The sequence below is a fragment of the Cygnus atratus genome, chromosome 1 (assembly GCF_013377495.2).
Source record: "Cygnus atratus isolate AKBS03 ecotype Queensland, Australia chromosome 1, CAtr_DNAZoo_HiC_assembly, whole genome shotgun sequence".
In the NCBI taxonomy this organism is placed as follows: Eukaryota; Metazoa; Chordata; class Aves; order Anseriformes; family Anatidae; genus Cygnus; species Cygnus atratus.
The window spans coordinates 177,416,422-177,442,382 of record NC_066362.1 but is presented as its reverse complement, the minus strand read 5'-3'; the positions used below and the strand labels follow the sequence as shown (position 1 = coordinate 177,442,382).

At 40.2% G+C, this 25,961-nt stretch overlaps 1 protein-coding gene across 1 annotated transcript in view; it reads left to right on the top strand.

The window, feature by feature from the left end:
* The first annotated feature begins 4,125 nt into the window (after positions 1-4,125).
* Positions 4,126-25,961, top strand: part of EPSTI1 (epithelial stromal interaction 1) — a 50,258-nt gene continuing 28,422 nt past the window's right edge. The window contains exons 1-5 of the mRNA XM_035553347.2: positions 4,126-4,359; positions 14,624-14,682; positions 16,486-16,569; positions 20,399-20,472; positions 21,090-21,173. Of these exons, the coding sequence (XP_035409240.1) occupies positions 4,175-4,359; positions 14,624-14,682; positions 16,486-16,569; positions 20,399-20,472; positions 21,090-21,173 (486 nt within the window). The 5' untranslated portion in view covers positions 4,126-4,174. The remainder of the gene's footprint in view (positions 4,360-14,623; positions 14,683-16,485; positions 16,570-20,398; positions 20,473-21,089; positions 21,174-25,961) is intronic.

The window sequence follows — 25,961 nt, the reverse complement described above, 5'->3', positions numbered from 1 at the left end:
AAAGCAGAACTGAATGGTACTGTGTTTTCTGGTTTTAAGGTTTTCCATTCATGACTAATTGAACAACAAGCTAGAGTAGTCAGCCAGAAGAAACCTTGGTAAAGTAAAACAAATGCATCTTTAAAAATTCAATTTCCAATTTGCCATCACAGTATATAAAGGCTCTATATGCAATGCTAATTATAGGTATATTTCTGTGTATATTTGGCATTCCCCTAAAATATAGAGAGATGTTCCCAATGATCAATTACATGTAGTAGTAGTGTAGTGTAGTGTGTGTCTTACCTAATTAGCCAAAACATCCAAGGAAAAAACTACGTATGTGAACCTTTGAGCATCGCAAACAGATGTAGGGCTAAGTACTTTAGCTGACAGCAACAGAAAAGCAGCTCTCCAGCAGTTCAGGTCTTCTGATACCATTTGCTGACTCCTGAGAAAAAATGAGAGAGTGGGATTGTAAGAAACCTAGCCTGTCCTGTCTATCTTTCTCAAAAGTCATCTGTTTTTCTTCAGTTTTAGGCTTGTAGTCTTTGGATTAAATGTAGATCTTAGCTTTTAATGAAAAGTGTATGTGGTTGTAGAAAAAAAAAAAATAAATAAAAGTGTGAAAATTTTAAATCCAGATACCAACAATGAAATAATGAAGAATAAGTAGGTGTTTTCAGGGGAGGAGAGGTAGGGGCCCTGACATTGTTTTAAATACTTATTTTGTTTTTCCTTTTTACTACTATTTCTTTTATAGAAGAGAGTTTTATCCTCTCTGACATTCCCCAGAAAAGGGCTGATGAGGATTGAAAGTATCCTTTATAGAGAGCAGGGATCTCTGATGTCTTTCACTTTTGGAAGAGTTCATGGTGCTGCTGAGATGGAAATAAAAGTTCAATATAGAATGTTCCTCTCCAGAAATTATTTAGCTATATTATTGCAATTTCATGGTGAAAACAGCTGAGGGAAGGAATGTGGTGATTCTTAATGTTTTACATCTCCACCGAAGGAATTTCTCAATTTAAAAAAAAGATCATTTTCTACTGAGGACTTTTCTCCTGTAAAATAGAGAAAAAAATGTTAATAGCTGGAGGAAACAGAGCTTTACATTTACAGCCATAAAAACAACAGCAACAACAACAACAACAAAACCACACAAGATGTTTTTTAAGCATGGTAACTGTTAGGAAGCTTAAATAGAGTTATTCTCTATTCTCCTCCTGACTACCAGGTTCTCATTTTGGTAATCCTTTTTTTATTTTATTTTTTTCTTTTTTTTTTTGAAGCTAAGAGTCAAATCTCTGGGAAGTCTAATAGCACGGTTTACTCCTATTTACCAGCAAGACACATCTATGTTATATGTTTAGCAGTTCATGTTAAAAGCTAAAAGGAAAAACAAGAAAAAAATGCTCCTTTTGCCCTTCTTTGTTAATTAAGTGTAATCAGGCCAAGTGTGCTTGGCTCTGGTATAAGCCATATGCTGTCAAGCTTTATGAGACTGGCTAAAGTGGTGGGGAATGAAAGGACTATGAAGTGAAATTGAGCCTGGACAAGTTGGAGGAAAACTGTTTTCCCAAAGTCCTTAAATGATTGTCTTTTTTTGATTTCCCAGTACTCAAATCAGTAATGAAATATTTATGCTAATTGGCAACAAATTAGGTTAAATTCCCCAAGTCAAGTCTGTTTTGCCTGCAACAATAGCTGGCAAGTGGTTTCCCTGTCTTTATTTTAACAGATGAGTTTTCTCACCCTTTTTTCTGTTTTCTCCCCTGTTCGACTGTCAGGGAGGAAGTGGGGCCAGCTGTGTGGGTGCTTGTCTGCTAGAAAGGGCCAATACACCACAGCAGCTGACACAGTTAGGGACGTAAGACAACTATAAATACAAACAGTAGCCAATATTTGATGGGTCTAGAAAAATTTAAGTACGGTGTTAAAATTCTTATAGAGTATTTGGGAAGGGTTGAGATTTGGCAGGAGATTATGTTTTAGGAGGCTGAATGCATCGGTATTGTGAAATTTAGGAAGCACAGACTCTTTAGCAGTTATTTAGCATCTATAATGCTGAATAAAATAGGTCCAGAAACTGATACCTCATCTTAAATCCAGATATCACAGACTTGATCATATCTAGGCTACCTAAGACTAACCTCCACTAGGCTAGAAGGAATTAGAAGGAGCCTAGTGGAGGCAGTACATGTCCAGACTATATAGTACTTAGATACAAGTGTCCTGAGAGCCCCAGGTGATACTGCTGTGACCCCAAAACATTATTATTTGAGGGGATATTTCATCTAAATGTGTCTGAAAAAGTTTGAGGGAAGTGTTGTAGCCCATTAAGTGCTGTGTTTTAGTAGCATGGAGGGGTGAATGACATACTGTGGAGTACAACAAAGAGGCTGGATGCATTTGATATGCAGAGATGGTGTTAGTGGGGAGGAAGAAACTAAACCTGGTGCAGTCATATCTATACTGACTTTCTGGGAGTTGTGTTGGTATGAGCCATCCTCCAAGCTAAGCCTGGACATGTCCTGAAGAGAGATAGTTTGGATTGTCCAAAGCAGAACGAAGAAATAAACTACTGTTGAAGCAACATGAATGATTGAGTTTCTAGTGCTTGGGTTCATTTTACATCCCTCTCTTTTTGAGCAATATAGATGTAACCTGTATAGGTTCTACAGTTACTGTTTGCAGCCAAAACTTTACAAGTTTCAGCAGGAAACAGTTATTAGATCTGAATTTTACATAACAATGTGGGATAGAAGATACAGCAGCAGTAGGCGCATTCATTATAATCGATTTTGGTAATTAAATTTGGGTTGTTAAGACATAAATGTGCATGGGTTAAGAAGAATGCAGATGTTGGAGCTGGATTTTTACCAAGCAGAATGCCTGTAGGCACAGCTGGGCCACAAATCTTTGCTGTCCTCAGACATGACTTTCCAAACGCTTGCTCTGCGCTTCACGTAGGACTCAGCGGTCCTACATAATGGACTAAACCTGATGCTTACTTTCATTTGCCAGCACCTTGTACATAAAGAAATCAATGTGAAGATGAAGGGGAACCTGTGTTAAGAGATTTTCCCCGCTGTAACTGGCAGCCCATATGAAGCAGGACAGCAAGGCTCAAGCCTCCTGACCTACCTGAACCCCTTTCTGGACTACTAGGGGATGACTCAAGTTTTCAAGTGCCTGACATCAGATTTCTGAGGCGAGATCGATTACTATCCAGGCCAAAATATCTGTGTTCTCTGGAGAGACCAGAAAAGAGTAAGCCCACACAACTACTCCAAGGCCCCTTGTGAGGCCTCTTGCTCTTTTAGCAGCTCCTGAAGACGTGGCAGAGGAGACACTCTTTCCCAGAGTGGAGCTGGATTTCCTTAGCTCTGTTGCATAAAGTTGCATTATTAGTATGCTTTCCTTGGGTTAGGAACTGCCCAACATCTTTATTGTACTATGGATATTAAGTTGGTTCCTAGTTTTCACCAGCCCTCCGGATTTCACAGTACCTCATCTGATTGATACAGTACCACTGGTCAGGTGTGTTCACTGAGAGGATCTGTTTTTGCTTAAAAGGATCATGTATTTGTTCTTTTTTCACGAGCTAGAATTAGGAAGATTAAAGTAAAAAAAAATAAAAAATAAAAAAATCTGACTGAGCAGAACTGAAAGTCAGAGCTGGAATTTTGTATGACCATCACCTTAGGATTAGCTATTATTAGGATTAGCTAACTATTATTAGTTAGCTATTAGTTTCACTTTCATCTTTCTATGTACACTCCTGAAAAAAATTAAACCAATAAATAATAATAATAATAATAATAAAACAGCATCGTTCCCCTCCCTCATTGGGACATTTGAAGTACTGGGGTAAAAAATCGTCAGAAATATGGCTTTCAGCCAGACCTCCCCTTGCTTATCAGTCTATTCAAAGATTGCACAAAGTGTTACTTGTATGTTTTATTAGCAAAAATCAGCATTGCTGCCAGCTGATGACTCCACCTCTGGTCTTACTCAGTGCTGTGGTTCAGAAGATGGAGCTTCAACTGGAGGATGAAACAGAAAGGAGTTTGTGGATTTGCATGTCCTATGGCTGCGAGTCCAGCTGGGGGTGGGTCTTACAGGGAATTGAAACTTAATTGAAAGTTGGGCTTTTCCGTAGCCTTAGCTGCAATCCTCCTTCCTGACAAGGATGTCTGGGGTTGGAGGATGGAGGGGAGGCAGCAGGTACAGAACGGCTGCTGCCTCCAGTACCCCATTTTCCTCTCAGGGTTACAACAATCAACCAGAGGTGGCTGGAAAACCCCAGCAGCTGATGACATCTGGAGAGGAGCAAAGGTACCAAGCATCAGCCTACCATCAGCAGCAAGAGCAGCAGTAAGTAGAAAGGAGCCTGGGTGAGATTTACTAGGTGAGATCACTTTACTCAAGGTACGGACCTGTAAATGTAGAAATACTTTACAGAGATCCCGTGAAAGGGATCGGGCACAGAAGCAGCATGTCCTCCTGCACTCAGAGAAGCCTACCCACCCGCAATGCTTCCTAAATGGCACCTGAGGTGTGCTGACAGGTTTTGTGACAGTATGGCTCACACCTGGGGCTGCTTGTATGCGATGTGTGTGGACAGCATCAGTGCTACGTGTGATAGCAGCAGCCAGTTCTGTGCATTTGGTATTGCTGTACATGGCATCTGCTTCTTGGCATCGTTTTCTAACCAGAATTTCAAATCCGGTCCTACCTCCCTGTTTTCTCTCTCCTAATATTTCATCCTGGAAAGTCTAAAAATACTTCTTTTGGCTGCAGAGACGGATGTCGGCTGCGTTCCAGCACTGATCTGAATGCAATCCAGGACGTGGAACAGCTTCTAACAACTTCATACTGACAGAAGTAAAACCAAAGCTTCAGCCCCAAATTTCATTTTAAGTTTTACTGGGATCTATGCCCTGTCCGCCTCTGGTTTTCTAGTGACAAGCTTAGATACCTTATAAGCTCTAACATGCAAAAATAGTGCAAAATATAAATTGTCAGTAGCATGTGTGTATTTTGTACACATGTGCTTAGCTGACCAAAACTAATTGTTAACAGTTTTTTTCCCCAAATCTTTTTTTTTTTTTTTATGAGCTGTTAGTAACAGTGCATGTAATTTTGTTATTATTGTGCACTGAGTTTGCTTGGCTTGCTTTTTCTCCCCCATCTTTCATAGTGCAGCTGATGGAAACTGGCTTCCCTATCTAAAGGCTGTTTCAGTTTCCTTTCCTTGAAGAAGGAGGAGCCAGGTTCTGCAAGAGGTGGCAGACTGCTGGTCATGAGCAACAATCAGCAGCTTGCCACTGTAACCCATGAATGACTATCTACTAGGTAGTAATAATACATGGACTATTAAGAGCTGGGCTGCTTGGAAATCCTCGAGCACTTTAACAACTCCCCTTCAGGAAAGCAAACAGCCATTCTCAAGTTATTCTATGTTTATTTCATGCCACTTCCAAACATGAAGGACCCTCTGCCTTGCCTTCCTGCACACTGGCATATATCCACAGTACAGTGAAGGCAGCCCAGGTACTTGTCATATGTGGAATTTTATTTTTTTCTTGGGGATGGGCAGTAGACTTTTCCCATGGATGTAGCTGTCTTTGCCCAAGGCTTGGTCTGGGGTACAACCCCCTGGTTAAAGTTAAGTAAATACTTAATCAGTTGGTTCGCCTGAGTTCCCTGCAAAATTTACAGCAAGAGTAAATATATCTACATAGATTTTGGCCAGATGATGGAATCCCTATAAAACCAGGTAAACTTTTGGGGAAGAGTAATTAAAAGTCCTGTTTCATGTTTATATGATGCTTGCAGAGGGAAAACTGGTACACATCTACTACAAGGGCTGCACACAATATTTTTCACTATATGATATGAAAGATTCTCTCTGCACATCTTCATAAAGCTGTAACAGTGAATTCATTCCTAAACCAGGAGTATACAAATTAAAGTCTACAGTATTATGAAGTTAATGAGAAAGAGGAATGAACGAGAGGCTGGGTCAAAGAGGAACCATGTAATATGAGTGGGAAACAAACACTCAAAGAAGTGAACGAGATTGGGGTTTCCTCACTGCCCTTGGGGAGAAGAGCACCAAAGCTGGTGAAGAGACTAGAAACATGAGTTATGAGGAGCAGCTGAGGAAACTGGGGCTCTTTACTCTGGAAAAAAAAAAAAAAGAGTCTGAAGGAAGACATCATCACTCTCTACATCTACCTGAAAAGTGGTTGCAGCAAGGAGAATGTTGGTCTCTTTGCTCAGGTCTCAGGTGACAAGTGATAGGACATAAGGAAATGGTCTCAATTTGTGCCAGTGGAAGTTTAAACTGGGCATCCGGAAGAATTTCTTCATGGAGAGGGTGATCAAGCATTGGAATAGGCTGCCCAGGGAAGTGGTGAAGTCTCCATCCTTGGAGGTATTTAAGAGTTGTATGGATATAGCACTAAGGGACATATTGAGTGATAGGAGTTGGTGGGTCAGGCATATGGTTGGACTTGAGGATCTTGACGGTCCTTTCCAACCTGGATTATTCAATGACTCTATGAGTTGAAGCCACTTAAATGGGGATTTCTTTAACTAAACCAAGTGAAAGTGGTAGAAAGTATCTGAAATGCTGAAGCAGACAAGAGGAGTCTTCTATTCTTAAACCAAAAACTATAACATTTGTTGATAAATATTTGTTCTGTTATTTCAAGTTATGTTTCAAGCCAGCTCTCATATTAAAATATCCTTTCAGTAGTGGCAAAGCTAACTCAGCCTTTTGGCTCTTGGTCCCTTTGAACATGATGCTTCAAACTAAAATGCTAGCACACCCTCAGAATAGTCCAGGTTTTCAGGCTCAGGGTTGACAAAGGCTTGAACAGAGAAGTTTGTCAGGTAATGTCGAAGGGTGTCTGCAGAATTAAAAAAATCCACAGACAAGCATTAGTTAGGAGGGCTTTCTGGTGTATGTGTAGCAGAGGAAACATGAGGGGCCCAAGAAGGATGCCTGTGTGCCAAGTGGCTCTATTCCAGTCAGTGTACTGCTCGCCATTTTCCAGAAACAGCCAAGACCTGGTCTTGATGCCAACAGAGCAGGAGTCTGAGCCTCTGATGAAGCCTGTGTGTGAGTGGGGTGTGTGTATGTTGTTTCCATGCAAAGTCTCAGCCTGTGCTTCGGAGCAATTAGAAGTGGGAAAGCACCTTAGCAGCATCTTAGTGTGGGATCAGGTGATGGTTCATGTAGACAGGACACGTGAAATACATGTGAGATGTGATATGTTAAAGCCTCACCCACCAGCCAAATCAAAGTTTACTCTTTCCCAGAAAAGTGCAAGTTGGGCAACTGGTATTAGATGGTAATTTGTCTCTTGCTTTGGAAAAGCTCTTATATGATATGTTGAGACTGTGAAGTGATTATAAAGTGGTTCTAATTAAGTTACAAAAAATACTTGTTCAAATGCAAAATTGAAATGAAACTTCACACATCGCCCCCCTCCAGTTCTGTACAAGATGTGGTTTCAGGCTACCGAGAAAAAACACCAGGATGACAAGTGCTTGAAACTGCTTATAATAATAAGCTTGCAGTTAAGTTACTTCACTTTGTCTGCTAAGTGCCATGAAATTAACTTGTAGAAAGTGAATTCCCAAATTGCCCATGTTCATATCTATTCAGAAACAAAAGTCTGTACAGAAGAAAAGGTGGAGGAAAGTGGGGAAATTAGAAGCTGAACTATTGCTAGTGTCTGAAAAAGAAAGAAGTTGTGATAGTCCCTGCCCCCGTTCAGCAACGGCAGCCTGTCCATGGTGTCTTTAAACCACGCGAGAATAATATTGGTTCTGGTAAAATACATTAAAAAAAAATCAAATTCAAAGTAATAAAATGTGAAGATATATTGTCACACGGCTGGTAATAGTCCTTTATTGTCCAGTGTGAAAGGAGAGCAGTTACTAGAACGCTTGACTTGAGAAATGTTATTCTTTGACTGCAGGAGCCAAATCCATCAGGGCTTTCTTTCCTTCCTTTTCCAATCTTCATCCTGAATTAAAAAGAAAATCTATAGTGTTGTAGCATCTCTTAATATTTTGCTGATAGAGTGTCCTTAGCAGTTCTTAGGAAAATTATTTTGTTTCACAATCTGAAATTTCTTCTTTTTAATAACTCCAAAATGGTCTATTAAACTGGAGGAGGCTTCTTCTCTAAATGCTTCTTTTGTCCACTGGTGGTACTGGTGTATGTGTAATCTGAATTACAGACAATTTGTTTAGAGTTGACCGCTCTATTTGCTGCACAGGACAAAATCTCCCAGCTCTGTATCTTTCAGGGTGTTATACTAATCTTTGCAGCACGGTGGGGCGCTTCAGAGATGCCTGGCTTTGGTGTTTTCAGTAGCCAACCTTATCTCCAGTTAAGCGTTCAGTGACTGAGTCTAAGTAGGAGGATAGCTATGCAGTAAGATTTGGGGACTGCTGTTTTCTTCATAAGGTGTATGTGTGTCCTAACTCTGCATTAGAAGACTTCCTAGGAAGATCTTGATTTCCGTGAGGTTAGACTTGTTCTCTTGATGCATAACTTGATGAGGAGCTAAGGTTAAGAAAAATAGCACATTGGCAGGGAATGAAAGGACACCAGAACTATGGTAGAGGGGGAGTGGAGGAGGAAGCATATTGTTGGAAAGAAAGTGGTAGAAGCGGAGGTGAAAACATGCCACTAGTTTAGGTCTTAGTCTTCATGTGGTCGTCTGACCTGCTCAGCTCTCCAGGTGTGCTGGCAAGCACAACTCATGGCACACAGATGCCTCTGTGGGGCTTAGCTCAGCTCAGCACTGATGCTGCCAAGCCCAGTGCCTGGCCTGTCTCAATATAGCTGCTCTGTGCTGCTGATTTCCAGGTACTCCAGCTGACTCTGGCACACTTGCCGCATCCCTGGCACTGTGCTGCGCTAAGGCAAATGAACTATTTGGGGACAGCATAAAGACAAATGTGTCTGACAGCAGGGACTTCATGGACTTTGTTGGGTCTAGTGTTCAATTTTCTGTTTATTTGGGTTGGAAAAGACCTTCAAGATCCCCAAGTCCAATCATCAACCTACTGAATCCCATCACTAAATCACGTCCCTTAGTGCCATGTCCATACATCTCTTAAATACCCCCAGGGATTGGCACTCCACCACTTCCCTGAGCAGCCTGTTCCAATGCTTGACCACCCTCTCCATGACAAAATTCTTCATAATGTCCAATTTAAATCTCCCATTGTGGACCTGCCATTCTTCCTGCGGTGCTATCACACACCAAGCCCAAAGCAAGCTGCTGAGTCTTAGCTGGGAAATTCAGTTCTGAGTTTTGGTTTTACTCTTTGGACCTGATTTTAACTTCAGGAAGTTCTCTAGCAGCTTCTGAGAGTTGAGATTTGAGTGCAGGGCTGTTGCTTTACTGCTTGTTTCTCAGTCAAACCTTCTCCCAGGCCCTTCTTTGCTGCTGTTTTCCTTCTCACTCATTCCCAGTGCAAGTTCACATCTCCAGGATTTAAGTCTTTGTTTTATCCTTAGGCCTCGACTATAGCAAAAAAATGTTGTTTTAATGAAAGCTTTAGCTAAACAGAGGGACCAGATACAGAAGTGAGTTATCCTAGTTTAATAAGCTTCCAGACATCAGCTGAACTGTGGTAATTAAGTGCACTCCTAGCCTGTGACAAGTACAGGACAAAACCCATGAACATAGATTTTCGGTGGTAAACATTTTCTGCTAAAAGCAGTTTATTTTCGGTCTGTCATGTTAAGAAAGCTAGGATGACTCAGGCAGTGTATAACGTTAAGCCCTGGTAATTCACTTTTGTGTCTGAGCTGCAAACTGGTAAGATACTGCTGCTCATAAAGATAGAAAGCCAGAACCCCAAACCTGCAAGCAAGATTCGTACATATGGGTGCAAAGCATATCGAATGACGGAGTTCTAACGCTAGGGCTGTTGATTATCATTAGTCTGTGCACTGCGCAGTACAGGTACTAGGACAGTTGTCTCCTTGCTGGGGTTTGGAGTCTCATAGCCCTCTGATTTGGCAGCTTTCATGCTGTTTAGCATCATATGGGCTGCTCCATCAGGCATGGGAGCCTCGGTGAAAATAATATTTTGTGGTGGTGTTGACTTGACTGTTGTCAAGCAATTCCTGGTAACTGGATGCAAAGTTCAGTGTAGTGTGTCTTTGAAGAAGGCTTTATGATTGTCCTTGGCAGTTTGCTCCTTTTCTTTTTCTCTTAAAGTCAGCCAGTCTTAACATATTCTCTAATGCAGTATTTCATCTGTTTCTTCTGCCTTAAGCATATACATTAACCACATGTACTATAAAAAGAGGAAAAAGTATGCACGCATATACCCACAGTCATGCACATAAACATGTGCAAGTACGTGTCTACATACCTGTGTATTTTTTCTTTGTGCTTCTCTTTTCATTGATTACTGAATATAAATGAACCTTTTATTTTCAGTGGTTCATATGCAGATGCATATAGAGCCCCACAAGGGTTCCCTTCAGTCCTTCCTCTAGACTAAACCTTTTTTTTTTTTCACCAAGCTCTAGTCATTTGTGTTGCTCTCCCCTGCACGCTCCTTGGTTTCTGGCTCTTATTGAATGCAGACAGCACATTGCCTAGCAGAGCAAAATATTTAGCTTTCAGCTTTGTGGCATTCATGTACTGATGCACCAGCAATATAAAACACAGTGGAACTGGAAATAGTTTATAACAGCCATTACTTTTGTAACTCTTTAAACTATTTCACACTTCATTTGGAAGGCTCCCCAGTGGTAGCTGGCTGGAGTGGGCTCGAGGAAAAACTGAAGGGCACAGCTCTGCAAAAAACATTATTGGTGAACAGCAGTTCTCATGTGTTTATTCAACTTCAGAAATAATCTATTTTATACAAACCTAGAAGAAAGTAGTGCAAAGGCTGTGCCCTGAAAACACTGAAGACTAGTCCTTGAGTAGTCTGAGTTAAATATGTCAAGTCGCCCACAGACTTACAAATTTAAGATTGCAGACATGGTGTTCTCAGTGTTGGTGATAATTCAAACTGTAAGCTATCTTGCAGATTTTTTTGTGAGGCTATTGTATGTTTCTCCTGATTGAAAGATTTTTCTGTCTATTTGTATATGTTGCTATATAGATATTAATCTTCTTATTATTGAGATATTTGATGTCTATGTGTTTGAAAACTCATATAAAGTTGCTTTTTGAATTTTATCCCAATACAGATGCATTCTCGTATTGGGTTATAACTTTTTCACAATTGTTGATATTTGCTCAGTCTGAGTAATTAGGCAATACATTCCCCTTTTCTGTGGGAAAAAAAAATAGACCAAAAAAGTCTTATCAAGATTAATGTGACTTACAAAGGCAGAATAGGGTTTGTTTCTCTTTTATGAAGAGCTATAACCTGGGTAAGATATTCTTCTCCCTCCCAGTGACTTCCATATTTGTATTTATAAATCAGCCATATGTCAAAGATAGATTTAAGCCATAGAACAATAAGAATCATTATTAGGGAACCTGAAAAGTAAAATTCTCTGTAAACTTTTCAACTTCACTTCATGTATTGGTATAAAGTACGAAAGGTCTGCACACAGCTGGTAGCTTAAAATCTTTACATTTCCTTAATTGCTATCCAGGTAAGTAGGATAATTTACTCCAGACTTAAAGCTGCAGTGGCAACTCAGAAACTGCCTGAAATATTAAATTCACAGGCTGTAGCATATTCTATTGGCTTTACTGGATCAGAGGGTCTGTCTGGACAAAGTACTAACTTGCAATATCCTCCAAACTGGCTAAAACATGAGGTGAAAGCTGCTGGTGGATTTTTTACTTTCTTTCCTAAAAAAAAATAAAAAATAAAAATAAAGAAAATGTGGGACAGTCAGTGTGGATTTGAATTTTAGCTTTAGAACTAGTAGGCAGGTGGAATCTCTTGGGCAGCAGCTCATCTGGCTCCTCCTGTGGCTGCAGATTTGAAAAGCAAGGATGGGTTCAATCCCTGGCTTTCACCCATCCCATGGGAATCTTACTATATACTTGCTCTTCCTTCTCCCAGTCCAAATACCCAATGTTACACTTTGACATGTTTATCTTTCCAGAGAGACCAAGGTGAGCACTATCAAAATAGATAAGCTCACTAATGCTTATATATATTTTTTTTTAAAATTATTATTTTTTTTAACTTGGACTAAAATAGAGCATGTGGTATAAATACTAGGTAAAAGAAAAACAAAAGTATCCTGTTCTCCTTTTTCTTCCTGAACCTGAGACTTGAAATCCTCATTTTATTTTAACTTTGCTTTTATTTCAATAACATGAAAACCAAACTGGGCTTTAAACAAGCACTTTTTTAACCACAGTGACTCTTACTCTTTGGAAAACAAAGCTGAGCTGTCTCTAGCAGTAAGTGTAGTTCCATGGCACTGGTCTCACTTCTATCCCTTTAATGAACTGATTGATCCTTGTTATATTTCATGTGCCGTCCTTCTGAACTCCTGGATAATGGCCATGGACAGATATCAGAAGAGTGGCCCCACCTTGGCCTCCTCCAGCCAAAAAGCAAAAGCAGATAAAGGAAATAATTCATGGCACAAAGGCTATCATGTCATAAAGCCTAGAGTTGATATCATGATTCTTAAATATGTGCAGACACACAGAGCTCCTTGTTGTCTTTTTAATTGGATTCCTAATTTAGAAAAAAAAAAAAAAAAAAAAAAAACGGAATGTCATCAAAGTAGATCTAATGATATAAAAACTCTTCTGACCCTTATGCTATGAATCAGTGGGATGTCTTAGATGCACTAATGTTTTTTTTGAGGGGGAGAAGTGTGTAGTCTTGTAACTTAACAATTCCAGCCATATTTTTTTTTTTTCACTGACAAAGGGATGGCAGTGTAAAAAGTATGCAATGTTTTTTGTGTATAAATTTGAGAGAAATATGATATTAATACCTGAAAAAGTCAAGAAAAAAATAATACTTATTGAAACTGACCAGCTGTACAGCAGCTTGTTGGGGCAGTAATGGAGAACATTATGCTGTAGCATGCAAAGGTTGTCAAAACTTACTTTAAGTAATGGCTGAAATTGTGCAATGATGCTGGAAGGGCAATGCTGCTACCTTGCTCCTGCCTCTGAGGGCCTGGGGTTTGGTGGAGAGGCAAGGAACAATCTCACTGGGCACCAGAGGAAGCTGGCAGGCAGGGAAAGGTCCACATTAAAATGACACCATTAAAGCTCGCAGCTCTGTCTTTGCTAGTGTAATCGCACAAATTAATCCACATCCTCCTAGAACAAGTCTTCAAAGAGAAAGAGGTAATTGGATATCAATGCTTTCCTTCCCAAATGCCGAATTACCGTGATATGGCAGCAGGCGGCTTTTTGCACTTTGATCTCTTTGCATGATTTTCATTCCTCTTTTTAGCCTTTGTCTCAGACCTCCTTCTCTCATTACTTTTCCACAGCCAACTGAGCTCTCTCTCTTTCCTAGCTTGTCCTCTAGCCCTTTCTTCTTTCAAGGGGTGCAGTTTTCATCTCTCATTAGTCTTTGTTTTCTGCTCTTCTCCTTCTGCCTTCCCAAAGATAACATCAAATAAAATACCAGTGCCCACGTGCGCAGATAAAGCTGTGCCAAACGCTGCAGAGATGTGAGCACACTCTGATATGTGGAGCCAACCTCTGCTCAGTGCACGGCTGGTGAACCTGCACCCCTGTGGCTTTGCTTTCGCTGAGGTGGAGTGCAGGCAGTGCAAACTCCTACCCACACAGTATACCTTGTAGACTAAAAACCTGTGTTTCCTCCGAGTGAAACTGACATGTTTTCATCACTCATTTGATCACCTCCAGTCTCTAATACACTCTGAGCCCTGTCCTGTTTCTTTGCTGTCATGCTAGATTGATAGCTCTTTGAGACAGCAACTGTGTTTTGAATTCAGCCTAACAAAACAGGGCCTCAGCCCTTATTCAGTGTGTTGGACCTGAGGCGTGACAGCAAAATAAATATGCCCGAGGAATTCCTGGTACTGGACAAACACGAATCTGACAGAAACTGAGGCTTGGTCAGGCAGCAAGTCACCTAAGCCCATGACAAACAACATGCCTTCATGCACTCTTTGGACAACTCTTGGGCAGACTGCCTGAATTTGTGAGGAGTTCAGTGCCATTGAGGCATGGGGTGGGACTACCAACACGAGTGCTCTTCCCCATAGACAGTGATCTGTGACGTGTGCTTGAGCAAGCTGTGCTGGAAAGCACCAATAGCCCTGCTGGGGAAGTAGTCCTCTACCAAGAGGAACTTTGTGATGTGAGGAAGTGATTTGATTTGAAACTGCTGAGGTTTGAGGTCTGCAGCCTAGAGTGAGACTTAATAAGAAACATGGAGACTGTGCCAAAAGTTTCTGAAAATATTATCCTTGGTATTCCCTGTCTACTACAAATATAACTGTATTTCTAAAACATTAACCAAAAATTCCTGAAGAGCTGAATCAAAGTAAAAACTGGTTTTGATATAATTTTTTGTTGTTACAACAGCAGAACACTGACCTCACTGATGAAGAAAACCCCTTCCAGTCTAATTGTTTTTCTATAAACAGAAAAAATGTTTTCTTTCATTCTAGTGTCAGCTCGTACTTCTTGATAACTCCAAATGAAACCAGAAGAAACCAGTTGCAACAAAGTAAGTTGAGATGTCTAATGCATTATTTCTACTTGAATAAGTTTATTTTGGTGTGTGTTTTATCACCCTTGCAACTTTTATCTGCATCTTTTCAATACTTTTTATGTCTGCAGCTGTAAGTATAAAGTCAGGGCTATGAGCCTTCGCCATCACCCAGTAGGCTTTTCTCAAGATCAACTTCTCATCTGGCTAAACTGCACGCATAGTAAGGTTTCTTTGGGAACAGGTTTTTGGTAATAGCAGTGCTGTAGCTCCTCGAGCTGACTTGTACAAGACTCATCTGGAATTAACTCAACCCTGTATTTGCAGGATTGAATTTAGATTGGAGAACCCAGCTTTGAACACTCTTTAGGTTATGGGGAGGAAGAAGAAAAATACAAGTAAGAAATATTTTTGAAAGTGCTCTCATGTGGAAGCTAACGTAACTCAAACCACATCATCTGTTGGTTCCTGAATCCCTGTTTAAAGATTGTATATGGATCTTTTAATGAAGGTGGGAAAGATTTTAGATGGCAAAACACCTGCAGTTATATAAGATCACTTTCGCTTGGCTTCAAGTCTTGCTGGTGAAAGTAGGTAAGCAGGAACATCCTGAAGCTGTACCGGAAAGAATAGGCACGTGTTAAAAGTCTTTCATTGACCAAAGTTACTACAAAAGAGCCATGAAAAAAAATCTGTGTACAGACATGACCAAACACTGCAGTCCTGCACTCCTGGCTGTTTATTTGTGCAGAATATGACAGCTGAGGGAGTGTCAGTCAGCACTCCTCAAGTTTTGAGCCCTCAAGTAAATAATGCAATTAAAACAATTCTTCTCAAACATCGTGAGTTTGGCTGAAATGCTCTATCAGCAGCCTAGCGTGGGGTGGGATTTCCTTTTCTTGCAAGAAAGATAATGGACTTTCACTGAACCAAACCATAATCCTCTGGAAGGAGGAATAAAAGCAGGTCATCTTAGAGGTGACTGACTCTAAGAGGATAGGTTCTGCTGCTTTAGTAAAGGTCTGTTTTGACTTTGTGCCACCAGCATGCAAAGTCTCAAGCATGCAGATTGCTTCCACCTTCAGTATTGGCAGAAAGGGGGCCTCACTGAATCCAATCCCAAACTAAGGGCTTGTTTTAAAGGTGAAATAAGAAGCTGGTGTTAGTGTTGGGGCTCTTTAGAGACCTGCCCATGGACTGGCAGGTTATCCTGTTAGAGGAGAACTGGTGCTAGCATCTGTTAGCTGTAGCCTGGCATTAGAAAATACAGTTCGTGTGTTTAGTACAAGTGAGTAACTGAGGTACTACTTTAAAACACAGCTCCTTTTCTCATGCACTTTATGGACTTTGATAGGAAATGAATTGCCTTTTTCTCCGTCAGCTAAATCTGGGGAACAATTTAATTAACCAGCCATCCTAGAGCATAGGGCTGGCTCCACAAGTCTCCCAGTGCCTCTAGCTGCACTGACTGGATTTCCAATGAATACACTGAAAGCTTGGCACCCAGCTCGTCTGTGGACATCTATGCTGAGGTGTCTTAATTTGAAGCTGAATTGTGCATGCCTTTTGCTTTTATTTAAGAAACAGGGTCAGGAGGGAAAAAGTACTTACCATATGGTTTTAAGTTAACAAAAATATTTGCCTCTCCATCTGATTGTTCCAGTGACTGTGTAACCTCTTGCAGGGGTGTCTGCATCCCTTGAGAACAAGTGGGTCTGTTCCTGGATGAGTCTTCAGTGTTATATACAGCTAAAGACACTTACCTGCTTTTTAGGATGGCTTATAACTTCCATGTATTTGTTTCATTTTGTACCTGTTCAGTTGCTAAGAAAGAGCTAGATGACCTGGAGCGCTGGAAGGAAGAGCACAGGCCAAGGCCAATTAAGTTGATTCCACAGAGACTGGGTAAGACATTTAAATCAGCTATTGGAATTGGAAAATCAGTACTTTTTGTTTTATGCAATACATACTATATACGCTCACATACCCTTTATGACATAAAGACATCTTTCACTGCTTTTCTCTCATGCTACTTATTAAGGAGATTTGGTGTCAATAAGCGCTGACATGAGCCTGCTGTATGCGCTCCGTGCTTTTTGATGGTTGTGACAATGAAGATGTTTCTGAAGCAAAACAGCACAGAATGTCACTCAAGAAATTTGTCAACATCAGTGTAGAAAATCTATAGTTACATTTGGGAAGAAAGAGGTTGATGAGTCCTTCTGCTGGTAACATTGATAGGTTGATGTGTCAGAGGGGTTGCACATATGGCATTAGCATGCAGGTGGACAGCATGTTTTGGAGACCCTCTGGTTATCCATAAAAAAACTCCTCTGGTTTAGGGGACAGTACACATGCTTTCCTGATTTCTGGCTCCTGAAGAGGTAAAAGTGATCCCTGCAGCTTCAGGCATTTGCAGGCTACATGCACATGAGGCTCTGTATTACCAATTTTATAAAAAGTAACTACAAGGGTGGGTAAATGAAAAGCAGGATAAAAAGCTGCATAAACTTAGGTCACGCTGAATTGAGCTGATGTGCTTGATAAGATAACCAACCTTTTTTTTTTTTTTTCTAGACAAGTGAGAGGAACTGTAGTAGATCTCTTCAATTGTAACCACTATAAAGCATTTAATGTACTGCTTTGGGACAGTTAGTGTTTTTTTTTGTGTGTGTTTTTGTGTGTGTGTGTGTGTGTGTGTGTGTGTGTGTTTTAATTAGAAATAGAAAGAAAAAAGCCAACAACCCACCCTTAGTCTTCTATAGAGAATAGAGTTGCAGGTTGTGCTACAGCAAGGAGAAGGTTATTAGAAATGCTTTCAGGTATCAGTCTTCAGACCTATCTTGTTTTAATATCTTTCTTTAATGTCTTTGGCACAAAAGGTAGGAGAGAGCTGATGAAACTTGCTGACAAGACAAAAGTTGGAAGCATCATTCTTATAGAACATGATGAGGATATTGAGCAGCAAAGTGGGATGACCTTGAGGGCCTGCATTAGCAGAAATGGGGCAAAATTCATTATGACAAAATGAATGATTATAATGATGCCTTTATTAGTTTTATAAATGTAGAGCTCCTCTTCCTTCTTTTGGCTGTTGTAGGGGATTTGGGGGTGTACACTGCAGGTTATTGTCTGCCTTGACCTCCTGGGAATGGAGCTGATAAGCCATGCTACCCAAAATTAGTCTGGGGTGGCTTTGTGCACTTAAAAATTGATACTGGATGGGAGTTGGAGAAATCTGAACTGTCTTTAGCCCAGATTTATTTCTGGAGTCAAGGTGATACTGGTCCCAGTTGCAGCCTGAGTCCCAGTTGTTGGCACTGATGAGATAACCTTTGCAAGTTCGTGTCAGGCCTTGTGTTTCCACTCCCACATGCAGTCGTGTGGCCAGATGTACTCTTTGTGAGCTCGTGTGTACTAGCTGCTTCCTACCTGTGAGCAATTCCTGGAAGAGATGCTTGTGTCCCAAGAGGACCGCAAAGTTTATTGCTGAAGAAAGTGAGATCTGAAAAACAGAAAGTTGGTGTGTGGTGTCTGCTCAGGAAGCGTGCAGGCTGACTGCGTGGCTGGGGATGTGGTGGGAAGCCTGCAGTGGATGTGGGGACCCTTAACGTCCCTCTGATCTCACCGCGTTTAAAAATTTCCCAAGGAAAGAAGTGAATTTAAAAAATAAAGAAAAAAAAAAGAAAAAAAAGCTGAAAAAAAAAAAAAGCTTCTGAAAGAATTCAAGGTTATATGAACTCTTCAGTCTCCATCTAGCTGCCATTTAGAAAGACCCCTGGAGACTGAGACACATGCACTATGTTCTGTGTCTCTGCAAAGAGGAAAGGTGCAAAGATTATTAGATCTTAGCACTCCCAGAGGAACAAATTTGGAACAGAAGAGAGCTCAAGCAGGGAGAAAAAAAATCTAGCATCTCTAATTTCACAACTGTAGGTACTCATTAAGGTAAAAAAGTATCCTATGTTATTTTCTCAGAATGATTTTAAGAGACTACCCATCTAGTCCAAATCACCGGAGAATTCTTGAAGTTTCTTTACACTCATGCTTTCCATAGGGAAATAAGTATTCTGGATTTCAACTCTGTAGTATTTGACTGGCAAACTTTCAGGTACTGTGGAGGGATGAGAGCAATGAATGATGCAAGTGGCACCCTCCTCCATGAGCAATGAGTTGAGGAAAAAAAAATCATGCCTGTTAAATGCAATGGCCTCTTTTTCCATCATATTGTATAAATTTAGCCAGTCATAACACATCCTGACTTCAGTGAAACATTTGACAGATTAAAGTCTAACCAACTTGAAGGAATTAAACCTGTCTGAAAAGCTATAGGCAATGGCAATTAATGATAGGTAAAATACTTATTTAGATCTGATATCTAGCAATACATGCAGAAACAAACAGTGAACACAAGTGTGTTAAATGTTGACAAGAGAAGGTTAGAAAGAAAGAAATACCAAGCATCTGGAAGGTTTCAAAACTTGTTTAGTAACAATTTTATTTCCCACACTTCACAATGCCAGCTGTATGCTTGTTGCTACTGTAAGCTTGTTGCTTGTATCCTGCACGGCCAGTCATTCTTGAGTGCTCAATCCTACGAAGTTTTTTGTGTGCATAAGAATGTTTTTGTGCTTAGGGAATTATCTCCCATTTGCTGAATCTCACAAAGTCATGTAAAGATTGGTTGTCTTCCATTAGTAAGGGGAGAACACTACTTTTAGTCAAGGGTGATCCATCCTGAAGGATCTAGCATGATTGTCTTATATTTCAGGCACCCCAGGTAGCACAGATTGGTCCAGCTGATTGTATTAAACTGACGGTCATATAGTGGGGAATTTTGCAGAAAATCAGTAGGTGTAAATATAGCCCTCATCCTCAGAATCGAGTGGGGACTGCTGTTGTTTTTTCTGTTTGTTTGTTTGCTTGTTTCCAACAACCAAGGGAGTAAATTATTGGCTTTCCTAAAGCAAGAAAATACTTTGGAATATAATAGAGCAGAATAACTGAATCAAAAGCACTCCTTCACATCCCTTGGGAGCTACTAGCACTTTCTATTTGTTCTGCTTTCTTTTTTTTTTTTTTTTATTGGAAGCCTGTACATCATGGGCAGAGGTCTAGGTGGTCTCAGTAGAGAGCCTTTGCCTTTGGAAAGGACACCTTCTGCTAGCTGGATATGAATATGAGGTCTGTGGAAAAGGTTTTGATTTCCATTTCAGAAAGCAGATTCTTCCTCAAGCCCCAAGACATTGCTAAGAAGATATTCAAATGATAGTATCCCATTACAGCTGGCAGAAACTCCAGGCTCCTAAACTTGATAAAAGAGAAACCCTTGGTCAGTAAAGTTTTTGACTCAGTATGTGTGCATGACAAACTGAGCAAAGGTGGGGTGAGCTAGATCTGAAAATCAAGACTCATCTGCAAAGCATGACTGATCTTCTGAAAATGGAATGGTTCCCCACTAAACTGATCATATACAGTAGGATATATTTGCTGCTAGAGTGGATGATACAGTGGATGCTCTGCAAATAATAACCTAGTGCTTTTGACGTATGGATAAAATGATCAAAAAGATCTCCTGCCCATTCTCTTTAATGTCAGACAGCTACTGTAATTATGAAAAATTTTCTGTGTATGCATACATTCAATTTGTTATATTGCTCTGTTCAGAAATGACTGGCATTTTAACTTTAAATGCTCATGCAAAATGCAATTTATACTTTTTTTTTTTTTTAAGGTGGAAAGGACTCAGAGGCTGAAGCAAGACAAAAACAGCAAATGATGCTCGTGCAATCTAAATACCAACAAAAGGTCAGGAAGAATAAATTTGTTTGTTTATTTCAGGAATTCAAAAAGGGCTTTTCATGAAGTGTTTCATATGGCTATCAAATGAACTCACAGCTGCTCAACAAAAGAAAGTCATGAAACCTGAAGGAAGCAGCAGAAAACTAGAAACAAATGATCTTCACCAAAGAAAATGAGAAATCTGCCCATGAATATGTATCAAACAGTATCACAGATCATATCTAAAATGATAACCAGTACAGACACTTATAAGCCTCACTGTATCTTCCAGCATGCTGCCTACAGTTTCACTAATTGATCAATGTACCACCCCCATCCAGTGCTATGTAGTAGATGTGTTGGTCCTTTTATAAAAGGTATAAATGCTTGTAAGTTATCAATCATCTGTGTGATTCCTTGTACGGATGCCCATTCATCAGTCACAGATTTCTCAGCCTTCCTAAAGCCAATATTGGAGCAGTGGTTACACAGCCTACTTTATTCAGTGTCTCTAAGAAAAAATTCTGGAAACTTTCATCAAATGCACTCCAGTTTTGCAAGACATGTGGTACAAGAGTCATGTTACCTTATGTGTTCTTTTTATATACATATGTAAAATATTTTTTAATTTTAATTTCATACAGCACAAGAGAGAAGAATACATGAAAGCAAAAAAAGCAGCTGAAGAAGCTGAAATTCTGAAAAAGAAAGCAATTCAGAGAGAAAAGGTAAAACGTGATTACTGCAGATTCGGAACCAAACAGCAAAGTTTATTTCTTGATGCTTGATTTTGCTGAACTACGTGAAACAGGCTCATTAAATGAAATGGTAGTCCTGGATAACATCAGGGAAATGGGAAATCCAGCCCTCCTCATAGTAGCTCACTGAAGAATATCTGGCCTGGTTTTCTTTGGGGTTTGTGCCTTCCTTTGGTTCTTCAGAAACTCTAGCTTTGTGTTTGCATGCAACCTGGAGAGTTAGTAGAGAGAAAGGGAGAACACTAGGATCAGGGCGAATATTGTGACTAGTGATATAGCCTATACAGTTCACTTTGGCACGAGCTTTCTCTGTAAGATCTGATTGTGGCACGTGGCACAAAGGCTATAGAAATCCATAGCTGCTTGCTGTACACACAGGAAGAACACAAGAAAATCCAGCCTGTCATGGTGGAAAAGGCATCCAAACATGAAAAGGTCATTATGGCCTAACTGCATTGTGCTGAGTGCCCCCGGAATTCCTGATGCTTCTCCAGCCCCTCTATGGCCTGCACACTCAGGTGCATAGCTAAAATGTTAAGATCTCTTTTCCTTCTAGTTTTGACTGTATATCCTTATGTTGACACCAGCAACAGCTCACTTCCAAATCATCAGTTTTATTTTGCAAGTGTTTGTCTTGTTGAGTTAGTTATTCCCACAAAGCGTTTTCTCATCATGTGTGCTCTATAAACCTTTGTAAAAATTCATTCATTTCTCCTTGGTGGACACCAAGTAGCACTTGGTTGAGAATGTAACATTTTTAAACAACAACAAAAAAAAAAAAAGAGGAGGGGGAACATGACACTGATGTGTACAATAGTAATGAGGGAAAGGGAGATTTCAGGTTTGCAAGTTTTGTCTCCATAACAATAAAAATGATCTTCTGTGCAGAAGCTGAAAGCTGAGAGTTAATTCCCAAATCATTGCTACTGGATTGCATACAAGGAGATGCGTAAACAAAAATAGCCTTAATTGCCTCTAGATGAAGCTTAGTCTGTTCCCAGTCTTTTAGTGGTTAGCATTAATCTTTGTGAAAAAGCCCATACACAATAACTCGCAGAGGCAATAAATAGTACCATCTGAAATGTTTTTAACAGTTACCAGCTCATGTGTAGCTCCAGAAGCAGTGATGATAGCAATGGTAGAAAGGGGATTAATTATATTTTATTCAGCTATTAAATATATGTTTTTTGCCCATGGGCATTGGACAAGTTGTTGCAAGACTGCAATAACTTATAGTTACACCTAGAAAATATATTGATATATCGGTTTTGTTTTCATGCTCTTTAATTTCCTTACCTCCACACCGACAGATTATAAAATCTTTATAGGTGTTGTAGATAGTAAAACTGTAACTATCAGTTTCTTCTAAAGAAGAGTGCAACACCATGGCAAACATCTTTGCCAAACAAACTGTTTAATTTGAATAAATAAACTTACACCCACAAAGCAAGCAAACAAAACTGAGAAGCATGAAGGGGAACTCTTAATCTGAATTTGTTTATTCGTGTTGTCTCCCACAATAGTAATTGAGCTGATGAAGATTTCTGCTTGGAAGACATTAGTATATTAAAAAGGCAACTCTGTGGTTAAGAAAAGCATGCTAGAAAGCCACTAAAAGATGCTTATTTGCATATCTCACCCAGATATCTCTCACCCAGAGAGCTAGACATGACAGAAAGGGGATCCTAAAGAACTAGTGCTTTAGGTACTGGTACTATAGGCTACCACAGGAGATAAACTTTTTTTTTTTTCTTTTTTTAAGTCATAGATTTGTAGACCACTGAGCCAAAGGGTATTGGCTGAGAGAAAGTCTTTCTGCAAATTCACAAGCCACCTTCTTCCTGGCCAGCCCTTCTTTTGCTCAAGGTTATAATTCATTCAACAACAACAAAATTGATGGTCTGAAAGGCTATCTGCCTTTATTGTCAGGGACCCTGAAACTTTCACAGTTGGAGAGCTACTCTGCCAACAAACTCGAATGGTGAAGCCCTACAGACTAATGTGTCATGATAAGAACAGATGCTGGTGCTCAGCTCAGTTCTCCCTTGACTCTCAGGATGATGTGCTGTAACCCAACGCTGCTCATGAACATAGGATCTGTTTATGTTAATACTTAAATAGTTGTTTTTCACAGAAAATCAACATCTACTCTTCCTTTATCTTTGTGACCAAGAGAAAAATGGGTGTTTGCCTAAGCTATAACCAAATATGGAAGGTCTGTGTGACCACATGTACAAGTCCACCTGCCTGTCTCTGTTGTTCTTTAATTAACCATGAGGGTAGATGCTGGAATAGCAACACTCTTGGCATCAACCTTGTCTCTCTCCAACTCCCAAAGAAAAGAAGGGGGTTCCTTTCCCCACCATTCTATATTCCACAAGACCAGTCTCTGTGTGTAGGATTGAGCAGGGATTTGGGATCACTTTTGCTCAATGTCAGCCAGCTCGTCCTGGGACTGCTTTGATTTGTTCATGGGGTAACCCAAGGTTGCATGAGTTCGTCTTTTCCTTTCCCTTAAGCTAGTGAGCTCTGAGTGCTCACAGAAATAATTTTGGAGAGATTTTGTAATGTTAGCAAGGGAATTCCTATTTCTGTATTTCTCCCTAGTGCTGAGATATGTGTCTGATCTGCAGACGGTGTGGGAGTACGGGAAAAGCAGTGTTGTTATTTACTCATTAGTAGCAGGCATCTGCAGCTTGGTGTCTTTTGTACAGCCTTCACATGACAGATTTTGACCAGACTGAGCCATAACTTACTTTGAGTCTTTTGGATGAAATGACTGTCAAAATTCCCAAGAAAATAAACAAGTGGCTGATATTTGGCTTCTTGATTTTTAAGCTTTCTGTATACCAAATAGCGTAACTTCAGTGTGCTCCGTGTTTCTGTTTCCTGTCACTCAGTCTCTGTTCCTGTTATCCTGCCTTTAGCCTTTCCTGTGTATATTCTAAATGTTGACTAAATATTAGAAGGTTAGAAGATTTGAAGTAAAAAGGCTGAGTGTAATTCAACTGCATGCCACTTTCTTACTTCTGCTCTTACATTGCATAGTAACGATCCTGCCATCTTTAGAAACTGTCCTGTTTAGAACAAACTGTAATTTCATTTTATTCTTTATCAAATCACGTGCTCTTTAATTTGACTGTGTTAATCATCACAAATGGCCTTTTTCAGGAATTTGTTAAGACCAGGCACTTTACAGACCTTCTGCTAATGCTTTTCAACATGTTTACCTTCAATATCACAGCTGTTCCACGTTTGGCTTTGTTTTTGAAGACGATGCCAAATGTGGAGTGCTTTGGCAATGCCTACTGATAGATTGTCATTAGTTAGAGAATGTCCGAGTCCCGTTTCCCATCATTTGTATGCATCCTAAGCAAGGGTCCCAGGGTAAACCTCCGTAATAGGAAGCAGTTGCACCAGCCATTAGTAAGTAATTTGAATATGCTGGGATTTTCTTCAGGCAGCCTCCTGGTGGGAGAACAGCTGTAGGATATTTCCTTCTTTTTTTATCTAGTGGGAGATGGGGGTGATACTGTGATACTGAAGGATTATATTTATTACTGTGTTGTCCTATCTAGGAGATAGAGCAGGGCAACTCCAGTGAGCTTTGGATTTGAACTTAAAGGAAGCCTGCATGATGGTGGATCCCATTTCAAATGGTCTTTCGGAGGTGAAGGCATCAGCTTTCACTGTTGAGCAGTGATTGTGAAAAGTCTGGGAACTCTCACTGCTGCCATGAGGGTATCAGCATCACCTTTGCCAATAACAGGATGCCATCAGATTCTTTGTCTTTCCTTTCTTCCCTTGTAAGTTAAGTTGCACAGATGGATGGGAAACTTTTGCAATAAACAGTCTCTAGATGGAGGGGATAGGAGCAAACAAGCTATTCTTTAAACAGTCAAAATTTACTCATATTGTGGGGTGATATGCCTTACTTTAATTTGAGTTTTCTTTTATTTATGTCAGTACTTCCTGCATTCTACTTCTGTCTCAACATCCCAACTGCCTGAGCAACAGGATACCTTATTCAGAGATTTGTCTTTGTTCTTTTGTTTAATTTCCCATTGTCTTTTTCCAAATAACAACCTCTAAGTCATTTGTCTTTCGACAGTTTATATCATTGTTACACAACACAGTGGCTCTTTTCCTGTCTGCATACATCTGACAGGATTTTTTTTTCTTAATCCAACACATGCTGAGAAGGAATTTGCACTTGTTAGGCAAATCTCTTCCAGACAGTCATTCTTTATCCAATTAAAAAATACCCACCCCGAAATCACTGAAGGCAAAGTAATTGAGTGACTGGCAGTAAATAGCATTTTTTCTGAAATGCTATTGATTGTACTACAAAAAGAAAATGATGGGATGGGGGGTTACAGCCATATTCCTAACATCAATTTTCCCCTTTACATCCCCCGACACACACATACACGCTTTTCTACCTGGTCTTGCACAACACCTCCACCCAGGTCCCAGTGTCATCTCCAGTTTGGGGCTCTGCCCAAATGGGCCATTCCCAGCTACAGTCCCTTTCTCATTTCTTTAAGGTATTTTCTGAAATTTCCAGAGCACTTTGTTTAGAGCAAGGTCTGGTTGCTGGGTTACCAAACAATTGCTTTTTTTTCATCTGAAGGTGGGAGGTGAGCAGAGTGACACTTGGAGGTGGCAGTGCCTGCTTGCTCAATGTGGTGGTAGCTGTTCTGAGCTTCAGATAGGCGCTCTCCTTGCAGCATCCCCCCACCAACTGCAGAGTGGGAG